Here is a 19,794-nt window from a genome sequence, read left to right on the forward strand (position 1 = left end):
AGTTCTAGACAGCGCACGGGGGAATTCTGCTTTGGTGGGTCACGTGAGAGGCCTCTTTTTGAAGTGCCTGCGTCGCGTCACGTCACGGCCACCCGCCGCCGCTGTGTGAGCCGCTGCCTGACCGGTTCGCGGTGGTCGTACCATTGATGTGAGCCTCTGAAAATCTGCCCACTGTTATGATACACGAGAAAAACAGGAGGGATCCGTTCGGCGCTGAGAGGTGTAAATATTCGGTGCCGTCAGCCGTGCTCGTTCAGAAATGAATGAATAACGTCGGCGCGAGAGAGCAGCGGACAAGCAGACGGCGACATAACGTCCAATTTCGAAACAACAACAGCAACTGAAAGGTAAACATTACACGAGACCATTTCTAAGTTGACCATTTTGTTCAAATATATCATATAAACGTATATAACATGTATTGTAATGACATAAACATGTTGTAAGTTGACGCTATATAGATGTAAATGTCAGTTTAGCCGGTTGGCTAGTCGAGCTAACCAGAATGCTGATGCTGTGACAGAAACATTCTCTGTAACCGAATATATCGTTAAAACCGAACAAGACATGTCTTTATTTTATTTATGTTATATATTTAGAATTTTTTTATTTAGAATTGGTTAAGGCTACATTTTTAGATAAAATGTCACTTATATGCTGAGTTGTATGCAAAATACGACAATTTCACTGAACAACAGCATTATGTCATTGCATTGGCCAACTGGAATTTTGCACACTGAGCATTAAGTGAATGCGATTTTTTTTTAGACTTCTCAATAAGCACGATTACAAAACTGTTTTGCTGTAATAACTGCTACAAACAATGGGGTCTGTTAAGCAATGACAAGCTCATACTGTAACGTTAGTATTATTAGTGAGCATTAGGGCTGATAAAAACAGCTGAACAGGCAAACTTGCCTGAACTTGTTTACAACTGCGAGCAAAAGCACTTTTGATTATAACTAAGCATTAGTGAGACTTTAAATGCAGGACACCATGTTAACTTTTCTCTGCATCCATATTAGGTTACCATTTATAGTTATTTAGTAACCATTGACAACATCTTAGTATGACTTTGCTGTTCTCATATAGGCTATGCTTGATACCTTGGTACCATTTGCCTGATATACCAAGTCATGTTGTTTACTTCTGAATGTCAAAGAATTGAAAATGAAACCTAAACCTCAAGGGTGTGTAAAAATGTAAGGAACAGAATTGTTATAGTGTATATTTTGACATTTCAAATTGTATTGGCTTTATAACTCTTTTACAGCAAGACAGAATGCGTAAGACAGTATATTTCAGCTGACTTGATTGCCCTTTGTAACTGAACTTGAACCGAATCACCTTTTTTTATGTTATGCAAGTGAACCTTTTTATGTTATGCAAGAACGACTCCATGCCGGGCCCCACATCTCATGACACAGCAAAGCACTAAAAATGTAAAGCAAAGCAGGTGGTTGAACTTAAAAATTAGGTGCCATTTAGTATTGCTCCATCCAAAATGACTCCTACTACATAATTTGACCATTAAAACCAGTAGAATGGGCTGAAGTGTGCTGCTCAAAGTCACAGGGGTGATATAAAATGATTGTGATTTTGTTAAATTGACTTTGTAACTGTTTTTCCCTGGTCACTCACGTCTTAACTTGCGACCTTTGTGTCAGCAGCACAGCACAGTAATCTTTTTGATATCCCCACCCAATAGCCTTAAGTTCTTGCAAGTTTTTATTTGCTTGTTTAATGTAGGGATCACTTTGCTTCATAATAACTGAGAGTCTAGCTAAAGAATAGGCCTAACTGTTATTGTGTTTTTGTGTACAGCCAGATATGATTGTGCAATAGCACTGCATCCTTTAAGGTCAACAGCCTTTGCTTACTTGGCCTGTCATGGCAAATAACATACATTTTGTACTACAGCTGATATTTCCCTAATAAACAGCAGGACTGATAACATGTACCTAACAAATACACGTGCCCTCTGTAATTAGAGGCGTTCCTGGAGACCACAGGTACACAGACCAATTTGCATCCAGTCTAGGTATTGTTTGTCAGTTAAACAGAGCAGATGAACATACAAACCTTTGGACATCTTCGGTTAGAGTGCTTTATTTGACTAAATTATAATCAATAGACTGTTCAGGATGTAAGATATATTTGCATCACATTGGCTATTGGTCGATTATTGGTTTTTAGATTTTAATTACTTGTTTACTTCGCTGAAATCTTAATATATAAATAAACTTTTCTTTTTTTTATTAAAGAAATTGTTCCTTTATCCATGTTTTTGCATTTCACATGGATCTGTAGACTATATAGATTATTCTTTATTTTTTTATATGAATTATTCGTCATGCCTTTTAGTTTTGATGCAGTATTGTAAATCTTGTTTAGTATATTCTGTATTAATCTTAATGCTACAAATAGTTATTATTTTCAACATAATCATTTATACCTAATATTGAATGTTTACCCAACTCCATTTGACACACTTGCAGAAACCTGTTTGTTTTATACCTATAACTATTCTCTAACCAGAGATTTTTAAAGACTAGCACCCAGAGGTCTCTTCTCTATTAATAATGACTTTAAGTAGATCTCAAAATTAAGTTATCCATCTTGATACTGTACATTTTAATGTTGTGATGAATAAGTTTGGTTGTAGCATATAAAACTATATAAATTTTATTTTTATTTTGTTTGTTAATTTACATTTGACCAAATTTATATATTTATAATATTTTCCATTTACGGTAATTAATTGTTAGCCATTACATGAAAAGTATCGAGCTGAATTTTATTATCAGTGCAGTCCTAGTTTAGACTCCGAATTGGAATGAGATCGGTTTCATTATTGTGTCTCTGTGAGCTCCCATGATAGATAGAATATCTATAGAAGATATTCTGAGTTGAATCATTAACTAAAGTAAGTCGGATGTTTGTCAGAATCAGCATGGATGACGTTTTCCTCATGTGATTGCACAGACGGCTGCAATACAACTACTGTTTTCCTCCAGCTCCCTTTTTCAAGGCCCTTATCAGTGGACAGCCCCACCGGCCCCCTCGCCGGAAACAAGTCTTATCTGTTGCAGAACTGCTGACCCCTTACTCTTACCTCATTGGCTAGAGAGAGTATGTTCTTGTACCTAATTGGTTGATTTCTCAGGCCTTCTCTAATATGACGTGATTTGACGAAACTGAAATGCAGTTTCTGTTATTCAAGTGTATGGACTGTCAGAAAGGTTACAGTAGTTTGTTTATGAGAAGATCCTAGAAGTTCAGTTATTATGTCAGGTGAGGTGGTCCACCACCTGGTTTGAGTGTTTAGGGTGGCAGAGGTAAATGGATTCTTTGTAAGGGAGGAAACTCTTGAGGTTATGGTGATGAAAAGACTCCATCCTAGGGCAAAACCAGACCTCTCTGGCAGCTGCACTGAGGACAACAGTGAGCAAGATGAGTCCTCATCCCTTAGGGCATCGTCATGGGTGAGTGAGAAATGTAAATGAGACATATCATTTAGTGCTGGGTATCGATTCAAATTTCAAGAATCGATTCGATTCCGATTCTCAAGATCTTGAATCGATTATCATTATTCGATTCGATTCGATCCGATCTGATCCAATCTTATATTTTTAAAATCAAAAGTTTGTTCATGAACAATCAAGTTTTTGTATTAAATAACATTCACAAACATACATTAATGTTGTAAAAATGTATTGTTCACTCAATGTATTGATGTTAGATAAGGCATTAATGTTAATGAATGGTATCTTAATGTAGTGTTACCAACTAAACAGGAGATAAAACGTGTTTTATTTGACTTGACTGTCCTTTTATTTAATCCAAAACTGCGTTCATATTTAAAAGGCCTTATAAACTAGATACAACGAACCGCACACGATACCACTTTAGGGGCCGTTCACATATCGCGTTTTATGCGCGTGCAAATTCAGTGAGAAGCACTTCAATGCATCTCAACAGGTCATGTGACAAAAACCAGCGGCCTTTCCGTAACAACATGGACAGCTCGGCCGAACAGCTGATCATAGCTGTACAGGGCGGCTTTTTATTTCTCATCTCAATGAATATATCTAGTAAAGCTAATGCAAGGGCTAGAAATCAATTAATTATTTGATGATACTTCCTCGTCATCATGGAGAGCGCAGTTTGCACCGCTTTCTCCTCTCCACAAGCGCGTGCTTTCCCTTTGCGTCTGTCGTTGCTATGCAACCATGAACAGAGGCGCGCTTAGAAAACGAATTTGCACGCGCAAAAAACGCGCTATGAACGGCTCTTTCCTCCTCTCTTGTCAACAAGTGGATTCAGAGAAACCGCATTAGCAGCATAGACAGTATTAGCAGCGCCGCCGGTCGCCATGTCTCGGTGTGTTTATGGGGAAAATGTAGGCCTGTTATTAAATCGATCCTCTGAGTTACGGATCGATCTTTAGAAATTAATATGAAAATCGATTCAGAATTGGTGAATCGATTTTTTCAACACAGCACTAATATCATTGATATCTGTCTGGGTGTGGAGTAAATACTCCAGCTAAGCTTTACTTATCTGATCAGCAATTATCACCAAAAATGACTGTACATTGAGTGCATTTATCATGCACTGATTATGCCTAATGACATGACAGGGTTTTAGGTCACGTAATTGCCCTAAAACGTGTTGTTGTTTTTTTATCAGGTAAAGTAAACCGTTTATGCAAAAACAGATTGGCACACCTATATTTTTATCTGATATTTCTGTTTAAGTTTTGAAGTTAAAACCAGAGGGGAAAAAATTAAATTTAAAATCTTTTTGAATAAGTGGAGTTTTTGATTTCCAGCTAATTCATATTTAGTCTAAGATTTATGCTTGTTTTTAGCATAATACTATTTGCCAGTGACTGAAGATTGCATCCGAATGGATTTTACAAATATTGTCACTAGAGTAGTTTGTGTGTTGTTGTGTTAGTCTTTCAGCCTTTTATTTGCTTAAATTCTAAAACATTCACAGCCTTCAAAAACTTCTGGGTTTACATTATGAGCTTGTTATGTTTAGGATATGAAATTATTCAAAAAGTATAGGCCTAGTTATAAAAACATATTGGTCTTTACATAATGGTCTTTTAATAGTTGTTTGAACTATGTCCAGTTCAGTGTTATATGGTGTGTTGGAGTAATTCAAAGTTTTAAGTGACATCATTTTGCACCTAACTTTTCAGAGTTAGTCTTAAAGACTCAACTTGACCATGGTCATATGTTTGTTGTTCTGTTCTGTTCTGTTCAGTTGATTTAAGGCGGTTTTCTGAGAATCCGATATTTAGATATGTGGAGATAGCTGATATGAGTGTCACATGCTCACTGTGTCCTCTATAAATTACCCTGCAAATACATTGTGAGACTGGGGTCAATTGTTCTGTTTTGTAGAATCAAACATTTTTTGTCAATCAATGTCCCTTTTCAACAAGTGTTTTCACTACCATATAAATATTTGGGGTCAATAAGATTTAAATTAAATAATTATTTAAAAAATTTATTTAAAATTGAAAAAAAAATATATATATTTTATTCAGCAAGGATGCATTATATTAATTAAAAGTGACATTAAATACATTTACAATTTCTAAAAAAAATAATACTTTTTTGTACTTTCTATTCAATAGAATACTGAAAATATGTGACTATTTCCTCAAAAACATTAAGCAGGATAACTGTTTACATTGATAATAATAATAATAGGAAATATTTCTTGAGCACAAACAAATTTTTATGATTTTTCAAGGATTATGTGACACTAAAGGCTGCTAAAATTTAGCTTTTCCATCACAGGAATACGTTAAAATGTATTTTAAATTGTAATAATATTTTTAAATATTACTATATTTATTGTGTTTTTGATCAAATGTTGTTATTATTATTATTGGTATAAATTATGGTGAGCATAAGAGACATAAAAACATGAAAATATCTTACCGACCCCAAACGTTTGAAAAGTGATTCATAAGGTTAAATTAATAAATTGTCTATTAAGTACAACTTATTTTCTGCCCCGTATGGCCAATTTGATATCTACACAACACATAAGGTACTGTTTTGAACATACTCTGAAATATTAAAGTCTACCATTTGAAAGCATACTCTATGTACTGATTTTTTTTTACAGTAATGTGCAGCATGTTATACCTTTTACTTTAAGCGCACTTCCTATTAGGCTGTTGTGTTATTTACTCTTATGCTGTGCTTTGCTTTTTGCACATCCCTTTTCCTTCTCTCCTTAAAGGAAACTATATGTGTGCAGAAACCTGCTTTATATGATTTATGTTAATAGTGACTGTTGTGCCAAAGAAAAAGTAGGTTAGCCATGGGTGCAAAGTCTGTTAAGACCTTTCTGGCTGCCCCTATGGTTAGAAAGAATGCTCTACTTTAGTTATTTGCCTTTCACCAACCCCCCAGGCATTTATACAAGCTGTGATAGTATTTAATATTGTGATTTCCTTGATCTGATGTAAAAAAATAAATAAATAAAAACTAGCCTATTTTCACATTGTTAGACCTCATAACAACTAAAATGAGCCATGTTGTTAAATCAGAATTACTCATCATAATTAGCATAATAATACATTCAAGAAATAGTGTTTCTGTAAACTTCACTAACACAATCTAGTGGGAATTAATTTAGCGTGTCGCCTCGTACCCTAGGCATTAATCTTAAATTTAGACATTTTTTTTTTTAAATATTGAAATAGTTTTATTTACAATAAAATAATTTTTATAGATAAACATGCTAGTCAGTTCCAGATCCAGACCAGGTCTTTTATACTCGTTAAACAGGTACTGGAAGTATGCCAGCAGCAATTCAATGGAAATGTACATTTCAATATTTACATTCAAATTATGTCAGAAAAACAACATTTTCTTAGCTCATCCTGTTTCCTTATGACAGTTGTTTGTGATAAGTTTGTTCTCTATGTTCACCTTTTTGACCGTGGTGTTGGAGCACATTCAGACGACCACTCATGAAACAGCATTAAGCCGTCTGCAGGTCTGCTGATAACAGTTTTAAAAAGGCAGGCAGCCAAAGAGAGCTGAGACTTTCACTTTTAACATCAGTAAAGGGGTTATCATGCCACTTTTGCTATGTACAATGCAGTATTGGAAAAGATTTACTAAAAGAAAGAGTAGGCTAGTTCTTGTTTTTACAGCGTTTGTTGTCTTGTGGTTAAATGTGTTTTGCTTTCTGTTCCTCTTTTTTTTTTTTAGGCGGGCACCATGAATTACGTGGGGCAGTTGGCAGGTCAGGTGCTGGTGACCATGAAGGAGCTGTATAAGGGCATTAACCAGGCCACGCTCTCAGGCTGCATCGATGTAGTGGTGGTCCGCCAGAAGGACGGCACCTACCAGTGCTCCCCTTTCCATGTGCGCTTCGGCAAACTGGGTGTGCTGCGCTCCAAAGAGAAAGTGGTGAGTACTGCAGTGCAAGTACTGTAGGATGTTTTAAAAAATAAATAAAATAATTGTGGGGTCATCAATCAAGTCCAAAGCATGTGGTTTCTGGAAACTTTACATAACAAAGAAAAAAGAAAAATCCACAGACAAGTCGCTGTCAATATAATTGATCTGAGCGTTGGACAATATTTGCTTTTCTGCTTTCCAGTCTGGAATCTGTTATGATAGTATTACTCACTATTGTCTTGCACGAAAATGGCTGGATTTTAGAGCAAACACACATACAATCAACTCAAAGAAGTGCAGCTTTAATCTGCCAAAAGTCTTCATGATTCTGATATCATTAAATATGCCTTCATCTGTGCCTGTCTGTGATGATGGCTCAAACATGTTTCTGTGCTGGCATGTTCATGACAAGATTCCTGCAGAGGGTACTGCATATAAACAGACAGTTTTCCATGTGTTTTAGGCTCTGAGCGTTAACAGAACAGGCTAAATCAATGCTTGAATGGAAAGACAGGAAAATCATGATTTATTTATTGTCTTGTGAGAGCGGAAGCAGTGTGTACAATTGTTCTCATTTAAACACAGTGAAATGTTGTAGTTGTTGAGGAAATGGGCTAAGTGTTTATCTCCTGCAGTAAATAACAAGATTGTAGGAAATAAATAACATATTTGAAAGCATTCTGGTCATATTGAAGCCATTCTGATGTTTCCAATAATCTATAGTACACAGACAGAATGTGTTAGTGTTTAGCATAAAACATTTACCAGTGTGCATGAGCAATAGCAGTAGATCGGGGATGGAACATTTCTCACTATCTACAGGATGTGTGAAGAGGTTTAGAAAGAAGTGGTCGCTATGGCAACAGGTTTCTATGACTAAAAAGAGATAGGAAATGGAAGCAGAGGAGTGAGAGTTTTGTCAAGGTTGCCTCTGTGATTGGAGAGATTCACTTCCTTTGAAAGGTACTTCAAGCTCAGTTTTGCCATTTTTAATCCCAGTTTCTCACTGGAGTTTCTGTCAGAGACTGTGGTGTAGCGCATTTGCCCACAGTGCAGATAAAAGACAGCTGACCTCGCTCTCTTACCACCATTATGAAATAGATCTGTGTTGTTTAACTAAATAAATTAAATTGCTGATACAAAACAGTAAATTAAGAGTCACCGCAACATCCGTCCCTCTCTTCTCACTATGCTGTGAAATTAAATCCAGATTGTGTTGTCCATAAGCACACAAGTAAAAGAGCTCTCTGTTCGAGATTTACTCAGGGTCATAATTTATACTGACATTAATATTTCCCCCTGTTACTCTGCACCCAACAGGGTTGCTGGTACCCAGCAATGTACCATTAATCACCCAGCAACCCTGATACTGAGGCTCAGATGCCTCCAAGTAAACTAAACAAGTTGGTTTGAGAGGAGCCCGAAGAAACAATTTTGAGAAAACAGAAAATAAAAACAGGACACAGGGGAATAAATTGTATTTCCTTGGAGGTCTGTCTGAAGGATAATGTTTCTCTGGATGTCATCTGAGACTCAAACAGCTCGATGTCAGGCTGCCGTTGTGCTGGGTCGCAGTATCAGGTGTGTGATGTGATCATCTTTGCAGGTCAGCTAGCTCGGAGCAGCACATATTCACTAATTGTGTTTGGTGGCTACTGGCAAGATCCTCCTCCATGGGTATTGTGTCTCCTGTGAGCAAACGATTAAAACTGCATTGGGTGGACAGGAGAGTAAACTTTCTGTTTGATGTGCACTTGTTGGAGAGTGAAAAGTCAGAGTTGAGAATGGAATCACAGTGTAAATGTCAACGGATATTGGCTTTTTAAGGTCATCTAAAACACATGGCGTACATAGATATATATATATATTTAATAAAAATATAAATGAACATTGCAAAGGTCAGACATCTGATTTAGAATCAAGGTGTCAGACAATTAGAAAAGCACAGGTCTTAAGTTATAAGTTGTAACTTTTCGAAAGTTTTAGGCTACATCTTTTGATGGCTTTCATATGGCTGTTTTAAAAGAATCCTCTGCACTTCCTTCAGATTGACATAGAGATCAACGGGGAGCCTATGGATCTTCACATGAAGCTGGGAGATAATGGAGAAGCCTTCTTTGTGCAGGAAACTGAGGAGCAGAATGTAAGTCCCCTAGTTCACTGGTGCTGTCTCTCATACTAATCACTGCACCAAACATCTTCATATTTTAGTATGAAAATGGCATTTTGTTTTGAAAAGTATTTGCATTGCAAAGTTTATCTGCCATTCTTTAATGGTGTCTTTATTTTCTTTCTAGGAGATTGTACCAGCTCACCTGGCCACTTCCCCCATCCCCACTGAGAGTCACCTGTTTTGGATCGGAAGCGATCACAGGCCAAGTCAGAACCTGGATGACGATCCACTGGACCCCGAGGACCCTCCTGATCCCCCTGTTGCCAGCACAGGTGGAGCCAAGAAGAAGAAGAAACGGAGGAAGAAGCATAAAGGCGACCCACGGCGAGAGGAGCTGACCCCACCTGCCGTCATCAGCCCTTCAACAGATGAAATATTTGAGATGGAACTGAGTTCTGATGAGGATGTTGTTTCCAACACCAGGTAGCCAAATCACAAATGCACCGGATATACTAATATCTGATGTTGTTGACATCTGTGATTTAAAGGAAATCTTTCTTTCAGATCACCTTTAATCAATACAGTTCGAGAAGTTGAACCCAGGATAGCAACAGTTCGTCATTCTTTAGACAACTACCCTTACTCTGACGGAGACTGGTCTCCATCAAACAGGTTTGTTATATCGCACATGCCTCAAAATATGTTGATCCTTATAACATAGGAGGACTTCCCAAAATATATTTTTAGACTGTTCTCCTTTCATTTATTTTTTTTACTTTCACTTTCCCTTTTGTTTTTACCAGTTTATGTGAGTTGCTGTTTGTTATTATATTTTGAGCAGTCATGCCATGTCAGAGGGCTTTTCTCCCAAGAGTGACTCTGAACTGGTCGTTCGGCCCTCAGAGAGCCTGCTCAAAATGGAGTCACACATGCAGTGGACATGGGGAGAGTTTCCAGAATCTACCAGGGTAAATTACATGTCTCAAACTTCTTTTCTTTAAAATTCAACTTAAGGACATATAATGAGATTATACCTATATATATATATATTTTATCATATGTTAATTTAAAAAATCTTGTATAATGACTTGCTGTTTTTGTTTGTTTTTATTGTATGTTTGATATTTGTATTTTTGTAATTTAAATTTTGCCATGAAAATAGCTTTGAATGCTGACATGGCATTAAATAAAATAATCTGAATCTGAATCTTTAAAATTCATGTTATTCAAATCTATATAATTCACATGAAAAGTACTGCAGATTTCCATAAAATCTAAATGGCTTTTCTTCATAATGTTCTAAATGTGTTTGTTTGTTTTAATAACACATTTTTATCATATTTAAATCCTTTCTGGTGGAAAATCCATCCCCCAATTTTTTTTAAAATCTGCTAATTCTGCCTAGGCAAAGTAATAAGTGAATATTGAATCCAAAAATATTTTCTGTTTTATGCTATGATTTTGAGTTAACAGGTCATGAATAAATCTCTGCTCATCGCCACTCTCAAAAATATGATTCCCAGGTTTCTAAGAAAGAGAGGATAGAGCTGCCGAAGACTGTGACCATAACGCCTTCAGAGAACACTCACTTCAGAGTCATCCTCAGCTCAGAGGCCATGGAGACGGATGAAAGAGAACGGGCCTTAGGGGCTCCTGGCTGTACCATAGTCAAGCCTGAACCCCGCACCCCTGTGACCCCCAAAACTCCCACGGAGTTGGAATTGGAGATGGTACCTAGTGGAATGTTGACCTCCACTCCTTTATCCATCCTCCCTGCTGCTCCCACTGCTCCCATTGCTGCCTCTGCTGCTCATATTGGTGCAGACATGGGAGATACTGGCCCCAAGACTGACTCACCCTCCAAGAAGAAAGGTGGGCCTGTTAAGCACCACTCCCTTTCATACTTTCAAGGAAATTCTGCCCATAAACTGATTTTACCAGTGACTGTTATCTTTATTTGATAGTGGGATGTGTGGGAGTAGATACAGTTGAAATAAAGTTGTGGCTGATTCACGTTTAACAAGCCTAATTCAATGTGTTCTAGAAATAAAAATAGTTCTTTCAAGATAATGCCTCCTCAGTTCAGAGGGCTTGTTTTAGCACTTTAGAGCTTGCTGTTCTCATTACTGATTTAAACCTAAAATGCTGACGGCAAATTTGTTCAGGCGTCCCAAAAAGAAGTCAGCACCAGGGCCCAGAGGACATCTACCTGGATGACCTGAATGTTCTGGAGCCTGATGTTGCTGCTCGCTACTTTCCTAAGAGGTAGAAAGCGAATCACACATCTGACCTACAGTATATTGCTTTTACGATTAGATTACGGTACTTGAAGCAGTTCATAACAAGTTTATCAGGTGTCAGGTTACCTTGATGTGTTGTGTATTCGCAGTGATTCAGACTCCGGCTCCAAGCACTGGATGGATTCTGGAATGCACTCAGGCTCTCAGTCCCCACAGTCTGTGGGCAGTGCTGCGGCCGACAGTGGCACTGAGTGTCTGTCGGACTCTGCCAGTGATCTGCCTGATGTCACTCTGTCTCTGTGTGGAGGACTCAGTGAGAACGGAGAGATTTCGAAAGGTATCTGAATCTTTCTGGTGTGTTCATTCATAGTGTGAAAATCTGTAGCTGTGGAAACAGTGAATGTGGTTAATTTTGTTCATTATAATAATTAATGGATTTAGCACATGCTTTTATTCAAAGAGTTTTGCAAATGAAAATAATTCCAGGTGATTTAAATCTCTTTCTGCTTGTTTCTAGAAAAATTCATGGAGCATATCATCACATACCATGAATTTGCAGAGAATCCTGCTATCATAGACAATCCAAATTTAGTTGTTAAAATGGGAAACAGGTTTGTTTGATTTTATATAAAAGAAAAATATATTATAAATATATTTTTATAATGCTCACATTAGTAAGTAAATTGCCTTTTTTGTTCTTTGTTTTTTAGGTATTACAATTGGACATTGGCTGCCCCTTTGATCTTAAGTTTGCAAGCCTTTCAGAAGAATTTACCCAAGGTATTTTGTTCTCCCTAATAGTATATTTTTACTTCAGAAACCCTTCAAAAGTTTTATTTTGGAGTGCTGTGACGTACTTTAGTTCTAGTAGGTCAAATAGCTGTTGTCAATTATGTGTTCAGGCTACAGAGGAAGCTTGGGTGAAAGAGAGGATGCCAAAGAAATCAGGCCGTTGGTGGTTCTGGAGAAAGAGAGCAGACAGCACTATTAAACAGGTAAGACCAGAGCGTTGTGACCTTTAGATATGTAATACCATTTAAACATAAAGGTTTTTATTAAATTATAATCAGGGAGTAAGAACAAAACCTTTAAGCAGTTATTGGTCCAGCACTAGTCTTTAGACTTCTGTCAGCAGATCTGATTACACAAGCATCAACATTCACCTAATTGCCTTAACAAAAGGACAAGCGCACGTCTTTGTTGTAAAGAAGATGAATTGTGCTGCCTCTGAGATCTTCTCTCTAGAGCTTCTGCTGTCATTCAGGCATCATACATCAAGCTCCTTCGCTGCCTTCATCTGGCACTTCTGTAATTAGCACCACTTTGCGGTGTGGAATTTTACAGTCTAGAATTAGGCCAGGCAGCTCATCAGACTATTAGTAATAACCTGGAGGCATGAGGATGAAATGGTCATGTAGTCAGTCACAACATGTCAAAAGCAAATGGTGACATGTTTACCGGTACACAGATTTGTTATTGCCGTTTTTGAATGTGTGGCAGTGTGATTTGATGTACTAATGCTTTTTTTTTGTCTTGTTATACAGTCAGAAAGCACTGGAAAGCTGGAAATGAAGCAGTCCCAAATGGAGGATGGCAGCTCCTCTTTGTCAATGGAAAGTCATGCCCGCAAGTGAGTCAGAATATGGAATATGTGCAGATAATAATGAAACTGGTTGTTGTCCCTGAATATAGCCAAAGGTTATAGACTAGCCATGTTAACTGGCTTAGTTGTACAAAAACAAGTAAAAGATAGAAGTATCAGTTTTATCCTTGACCCTTCCTCTGATTGATTGTTTACTAGTCCCCCCCCCCCCCCCCCCCACCCCTTTAATGCACTAGAAGTGAATCAGGACGATCCAGCCTACTTTCTATTTTATCTCATTCTCTGTGGTGTTCTTGTAATCTAAATTAGGAGTGGATGTAGTTGCAAATTTAGTTCACTGATTCCATGTTTGCTCTGGGTGCAGAGTGGACACCAGGGACTCATCCAGTGATGAGGAGGGGAAGGAGGTGAGCGCTGCCGCATCATCAATGGAGCGCAAGGTCCATTCTGAACCACACGGCCACACATCCACTCACTCCTACCGCAAGTCCCTGCGCCTCTCCTCCGACCAGATTGTGAGTCTACTTTTTTGTTAGAAGAAGGAGACGGAAATATTTATTTCTGTAGAAATACTTAAAGCAAAAACAGTCACCCTACACAGTGACTATTATTTACATAAGCATTTCAACACTTGCTCAAGTGGTTTTGACTGAAAGATCCAGAGTTCTGTTGCCTGTAGTGCAACTGCTCTCTGTAAGTCAGGTGATTAAAGCTGCCCCTTAAGCTTCCTTCAGGAATTTATGTAAAAGCTCTGTGACTCATTCTGAAAGGGTAGTGTCATGACGTTGATTTGCACTAGACCGCCCCCTGTTGGCAGTGAGAAGCGGTTTTCAGAAGCAGAAAATCTACTTCATTAAATAAAGCTTATGTCTTTTCATAAATTTAGGAAGACTTTTTAGTGTAGATGAACTGATTGCATTGCAAAATTAAGCAATCTTGTTTCTATTATTCAATTATTAAAGCGCGTGTTTATTTATATATTTTGCAGGATTCAGCAGTCAAGTGTGTGGTGCAGAGGATTATGTATCAATTAGTTAACTATACAGATAATGTCACTATTCTAATTGTGGTAATACAGGTAGAACATATATGCTATCTGGTGTTAAAGAGATGCATTGATCAGGTGGTATTGACTTACAGGCTAGTTTGAAACTGAAGGAAGGACCCAACGATGTGACATTCAGCATCACAACACAGTACCAGGGCACGTGCCGCTGTGAAGGCACCATCTACCTTTGGAACTGGGATGACAAAGTTATCATCTCAGATATTGATGGAACCATCACCAAGTATGTATTCCACAGACATGCATCACATTAATGAAAAAATTTGCTGGGTTGTTTGTTGAAAATCCACCTTTGGATAGTAGTCATGAATGGGGGGGTAAGGCTGAGGTGTGCACAAACATTCCCATTAGTTACTGCAGAAGGACTCATTCACTGCCAGGTTTTTTACTGCCAGAACCAAAAGATGTTTATAGATCAAGGCTGAGCATGTTTCATCAAAAACAAGTACTCTGGGTATGTGGCAAATAATGAACCGCTAATAATGATCTTGCATCGCAACCCACTCCACTAACGCTTACAATGACAAAGACAATGTGCCATTTAACGGACAATGTCTCCCTGAGTTTTACTGGCTGTTTGATGGAGTTCACAGCTCCAGTATTAGTGTGATACCGGTCCGCCATCCTTGGTTTTTAATTACTGCAAAGCCGGCTGTAATATAAACGCATCTATGCAAACGAATGCTCTCCGCCTCCAGACTCGTGCCCTCAGTGGCTGGTGGGTGGCAAACATCAAACGGGCAGATTGACTGCCGCTTATTATTTCTCTGACCTGCTTGCCTGACACATCTCTGTGAGGCTGTGAAGCAGGGCGGCTGACTGTGGGGTGCGCCCAGACCAGGGTTGGACTAGGAGGAGGATGTCACCGTAATGAGCCAATTTAAATCTTGCTCTCTCATAATGCCACTCAGAAAGAGTCTGAGATAAAACGCTAAAGTGGGGAGAGGATCCTCATTAGTAGATGACACAGAGTTTTGCCCAAGCTGAGAAAAAAAATATATCTTCTTCGCAAGTCTATTAGTTCTAAGAATAAAAAGAATGTCAGAAGCTATATTTAGGAACCCAGTTGAATGAGACTTGGACTTCCTTCTAAGTAGAACAAATATGCGCCAGAGGATTTTGCTCCTTTCGTTTGCTAGTACATGCCATGTTCACCCGTATGTTTATGTGCTTTCAGATCAGATGTGTTCGGGCAGATTTTGCCTCAGTTTGGGAAGGACTGGACGCACCAGGGCATTGCTAAACTCTACCACTCCGTGGCTGAGTGAGTTTGCATTCTTAATCCTCAACCCCATGAAAAGGCACTCCTCGAAGACATGTTTTAAAAGGGCACAAGCAAGCTCGACTAAGAGTCTTGAAACACTAGTTTTGATAAAAGGGTGCTTGTGTTTTCCAGGAATGGATACAAATTCCTGTACTGCTCAGCAAGGGCAATTGGCATGGCAGACATGACGCGAGGTTATCTGCAGTGGGTAAACGACGGAGGCATTATCCTGCCCCGTGGACCCCTCATGCTCTCTCCTAGTAGCCTCTTCTCGGCATTTCACAGGTATTATACAAACTTCATAGTTTTTAAGTGATAGGTCTACCACATTTTGTTCCAAACCGGTATGACTTTCTTCTGTGGAACAGAAAAGAAGATATTTTGAGAAATGCAGTGTTTTTTTGACCATACAGTGGAAGTCAGTGGTAACCAAAACTGTTTGGTCTACCAACATTCTTTAAAATATATTTTAATAGATATACAAAAAGATATCTATCTATTTGTGTTCTGCAGAAAAAAGTCAAACAGGACTGTACATGAAGATCCCTTTAATAAGCAGAATTAATAATAATAATAATTAAAAACCGTGAAGCAGAATTCATATACAAGTACCAAGTAGTTGATTTAATTTATTCCAAATGTTTTCTTTGTCTCAAAGGGAGGTGATTGAGAAGAAGCCAGAAATCTTCAAAATTGAATGCCTTACTGACATCAAGAACCTTTTCCTGCTCAACAAACATCCCTTTTATGCTGCATTTGGAAACCGAACGAATGTAAGTTGGACTGCAGTTAACTTTCTTTTCAATGCATGCTGACCTCAGCAGCAGAGTCAAAGGTCCGCATAAAGATTTATGTGTGAGGTTTAGAACTTAGAAGCACTGTCCCCTCAGGCTACATGCTCATGACCAGCTGCTACAGACTGGCCAGCTGAATAAATTCTAATGTTTGGGTGGAGTAAGACATTGGATGTTTATTCAGGCACGAATGCATCGGTTTCATCATAAAATGTCAGAAACTAGCATAGAAGGATATTTTTGTTTGTGGACTTGGTGGAAAGAACAGCAGAGATTGTCCTGAGTTAAAAACTGGAGTCTGATCTTCTGACTGTCTATTTCAGGACGTCTTTGCCTACAAAGAGGTTGGAGTGCCACTCTGCAGAATCTTTACGGTTAACCCCAAAGGAGAGCTCATACAAGAGCAAACCAAGGGCAACAAGTCCTCGTAAGTGCGCACATTGATCTGCAGAGTTACATAAAAGTAACTCTGAAGTCAACTTCAGCTGTCAAAGATTATGCTGATGCGAAGGTTGAGAGCTGATTCTTGAACTTTGTTCATGGTCTTCTTTAGAGTTGAAGGGTGCTTTTGTTTGTTTAGCTGTCTTACACGCTTTCTCTTTCTGTTTGTGTGTAGGTACAGTAGATTGAGCGAGCTGGTGGATCACGTCTTTCCCTTGCTGAGTAAAGAACAAAGTTCAGCTTTCAGTTTCCCAGAATTCAGTACCTTCTGTTTCTGGCGTCAGCCTATTCCTGAGATCCGTCCGGAGGACCTGAATTTATAGACCATGCCTGAAGTACCCATCTATTACATGGTCACGGTCATCCCTGCCATTGGAACCATTAAATGGTACCCTGCAACATCTCACATCTCTAGTTAAAGACAAATAAAGTGGCCACCGTATTCCACCTGGGAAACATGAACTCCACAAAAAAGAGAGAAAACATCAAAACACACCCAGAGTCACATTAATGGGATGTAGGCAGAACTTCCACAAACTAAAACACCTGGTGCTGCTCCATAACAATATTTCTAATCTGTATCATTTTGATTAGCTGCTATAAGTTAGGCTGCTTCAGATCTGAAGGTATTTATTGCTAATGGGCCAATGTTTACAGTATTAGAAAGACGATCAGTGGCCTCTTGGCCAGTGGAAGGAGTGCGCACTGCGCAGCTGTTTGTTTGGGTATGTGTAAGGTTAAAGGTGGCATACAAATATGCTTACAATTGAAAGTAATGAAAAAAAGATATTCTTTACAACCACTAATTTGCATTTATAGAGCATAGATTATTTATAAACAAAGGCTTTAGTTAGAACTAACTAATTAACATGCACTGCCTCTAAGATGTGGTGATGGTATGACAGTTTGAATATGCATTGCCAGATGGTGCGAAGTGAGCTCTATATCGCGTAGATACTGGAATACAGAATGAGCCGTGCCACGTGAGAACACAGTTCAGCTTCGTATAGTCGACTGGATTTGTATGAAAAGTACACCGAGGAGTTCATTGTAATTGGGCTTTCTTGTTATTTGCCAACTGTTGACATTTTCATCGTCTGGTTGCTGCAGAACGCCTTACCGATCGCACTTTTTCAGCTGCAACCAAGAGAGGAAAAACATCAGATCGTCTTGCACTTAACTCACGACGGAATTGCAATAACGTTCAAAGCTTTTTAGCAGCCTTTTGTGCACAATGCGAGGATTTTATGTAAACCTCAGCAAGAGATCTGTATTAAGTTATGAAGAGTGTAGTATATATTTGCTTTCAAAATGAAGGTATGCTCTACCTTGAAATCGGCTGCAGCCCGTGAGAGCGTAGTGGTATCAAATGGTCTTTAACATTTTATTTTTATTTTCCACTAACCAGGCCTTTGCATGCTTCATTTGGAATATAAATAGGACAGTTTATGTTTTACAAATGCATTGACGCTTTCTGTTGGACCGTCCGAAGGGTTGTCACGTTTTCGCTATTGGACGATCTTGAGCTGCAGAAACTGAGTGTTTATTATTGGAAAATATTGAAGCTGATGTGCAAGTGAAGGAAAAAAAAGTGATCAGATATTTCTACTTGATCACCATTGACTAATGTTCCCTTTTTTCCACTAGCTGGTCTCTAAGCTCTTGGCCCCTACATATGGGGTTTGGTCAAGTTGCTTTAGATTCTCATAAGGGTAAGTTTTAGAGCACTGTGTGCTGGATGTTAAAATAGATGTACAGAATTAGAGCACAGTAAAATAATTTCTTTATGTGTTTATTTAAGTCAAATCATTGTTTAGGGAAAAATTGGGGCATTTCCATGGTTCAGTTGACTTGTGATTTAATATATGCGTGTGTGTGTGTTGCGCTTCTTGTCTGCAGTTATGATGTTTGGAAGTGAAATATGTTTATTGTTAACAAAGGAATCGCATTCTTTCTATGAAAGTAATACCTCTTGTGTGAGATGAACACACTCATCTTGTATGAAACTAAAATTAATGGTAAAAAGACAGAAAAAAAAAATGTTAACAAAAAAAGCCTCTATTCATTGATGAAAATGCTGTTATAAGTGCTGAATGTGTTTTGTCATTCCTCTTGATCTTTGATGCCTTTTGTTTTACTTGCTTTTATTTCATGCTGTGTACTCGAGTGGGATGGTGTGTTTCATGGTTTAACTCCATAGGTTCACATTGCGTTTGACCAGCATAAATACCTTTAAATGGATAATTGTACTATAAATTTACAAAAACTATGGTTTGGACAATGTTTATCAATCTATTAAAGATGTATTTAATACAGCTGTGTGGACTAAATCGTGCTAATATAATTTGTCACAATGAATGGATAATTTATTTATTTTTTCAATATTTTGTTAACCTTTAATTAGTAGAGTAGTATAGATGAGACATAAGGCAATGGAGAAGAGAGAGGGGAACAGGCAAAGGACCTCAAACCGAGACTCGAGCTCGGGTCGCCTGAAGCACAGCTGTGCCATATGTCAGATCGCTGCCCTGATGTCATCTGGGTGTTTACTGTACATTTTATACTTGCCTCAATAGCCCAGTTTGTGGAGGAAATTAGTTAGATTATGTTTTACTAATTTTACAGATTATTTAGATGAAATAATGTAGGCTTCTTGCTAAAGCCGACATATCCGTTTTTAATTTTCCACACCCAAATGTGTTTTTATTGTCTCACCCAAAGTGCATTTTGTTACACTGGATTGCAGCGAAGCATATATATATATATATATATATATATATATATATATATATATATTTATTATTTTTATCATCTTTTGGAGAGAAAAAAAA

General features: G+C 38.1%; 1 protein-coding gene across 2 annotated transcripts; it reads left to right on the top strand.

The window, feature by feature from the left end:
- Positions 1-18: 18 nt before the first annotated feature.
- On the top strand, positions 19-19,278 carry lpin2 (lipin 2). 2 transcript variants are annotated; one of them, XM_079613200.1, is made up of 20 exons: positions 19-347; positions 7,251-7,451; positions 9,490-9,585; positions 9,740-10,038; positions 10,120-10,227; positions 10,397-10,523; positions 11,079-11,427; positions 11,721-11,820; positions 11,945-12,132; positions 12,313-12,406; positions 12,506-12,575; positions 12,698-12,790; positions 13,340-13,425; positions 13,763-13,913; positions 14,539-14,687; positions 15,642-15,728; positions 15,861-16,013; positions 16,387-16,501; positions 16,846-16,949; positions 17,139-19,278. In XM_079613200.1, exons 2-20 carry the CDS (start codon positions 7,260-7,262, stop codon positions 17,284-17,286), a joined length of 2,709 nt encoding a protein of 902 aa, XP_079469326.1. In that variant the 5' UTR covers positions 19-347; positions 7,251-7,259; the 3' UTR covers positions 17,287-19,278. The 2 variants fall into 2 exon arrangements, with proteins under 2 accessions (XP_079469326.1, XP_079469325.1); XM_079613199.1 differs by lacking the exon at positions 19-347 and adding an exon at positions 3,205-3,485.
- Positions 19,279-19,794: the final 516 nt, after the last annotated feature.

The sequence above is a fragment of the Phoxinus phoxinus genome (genome assembly GCF_949152265.1).
Source record: "Phoxinus phoxinus genome assembly, chromosome: 5".
Classification (NCBI taxonomy): Eukaryota; Metazoa; Chordata; class Actinopteri; order Cypriniformes; family Leuciscidae; genus Phoxinus; species Phoxinus phoxinus.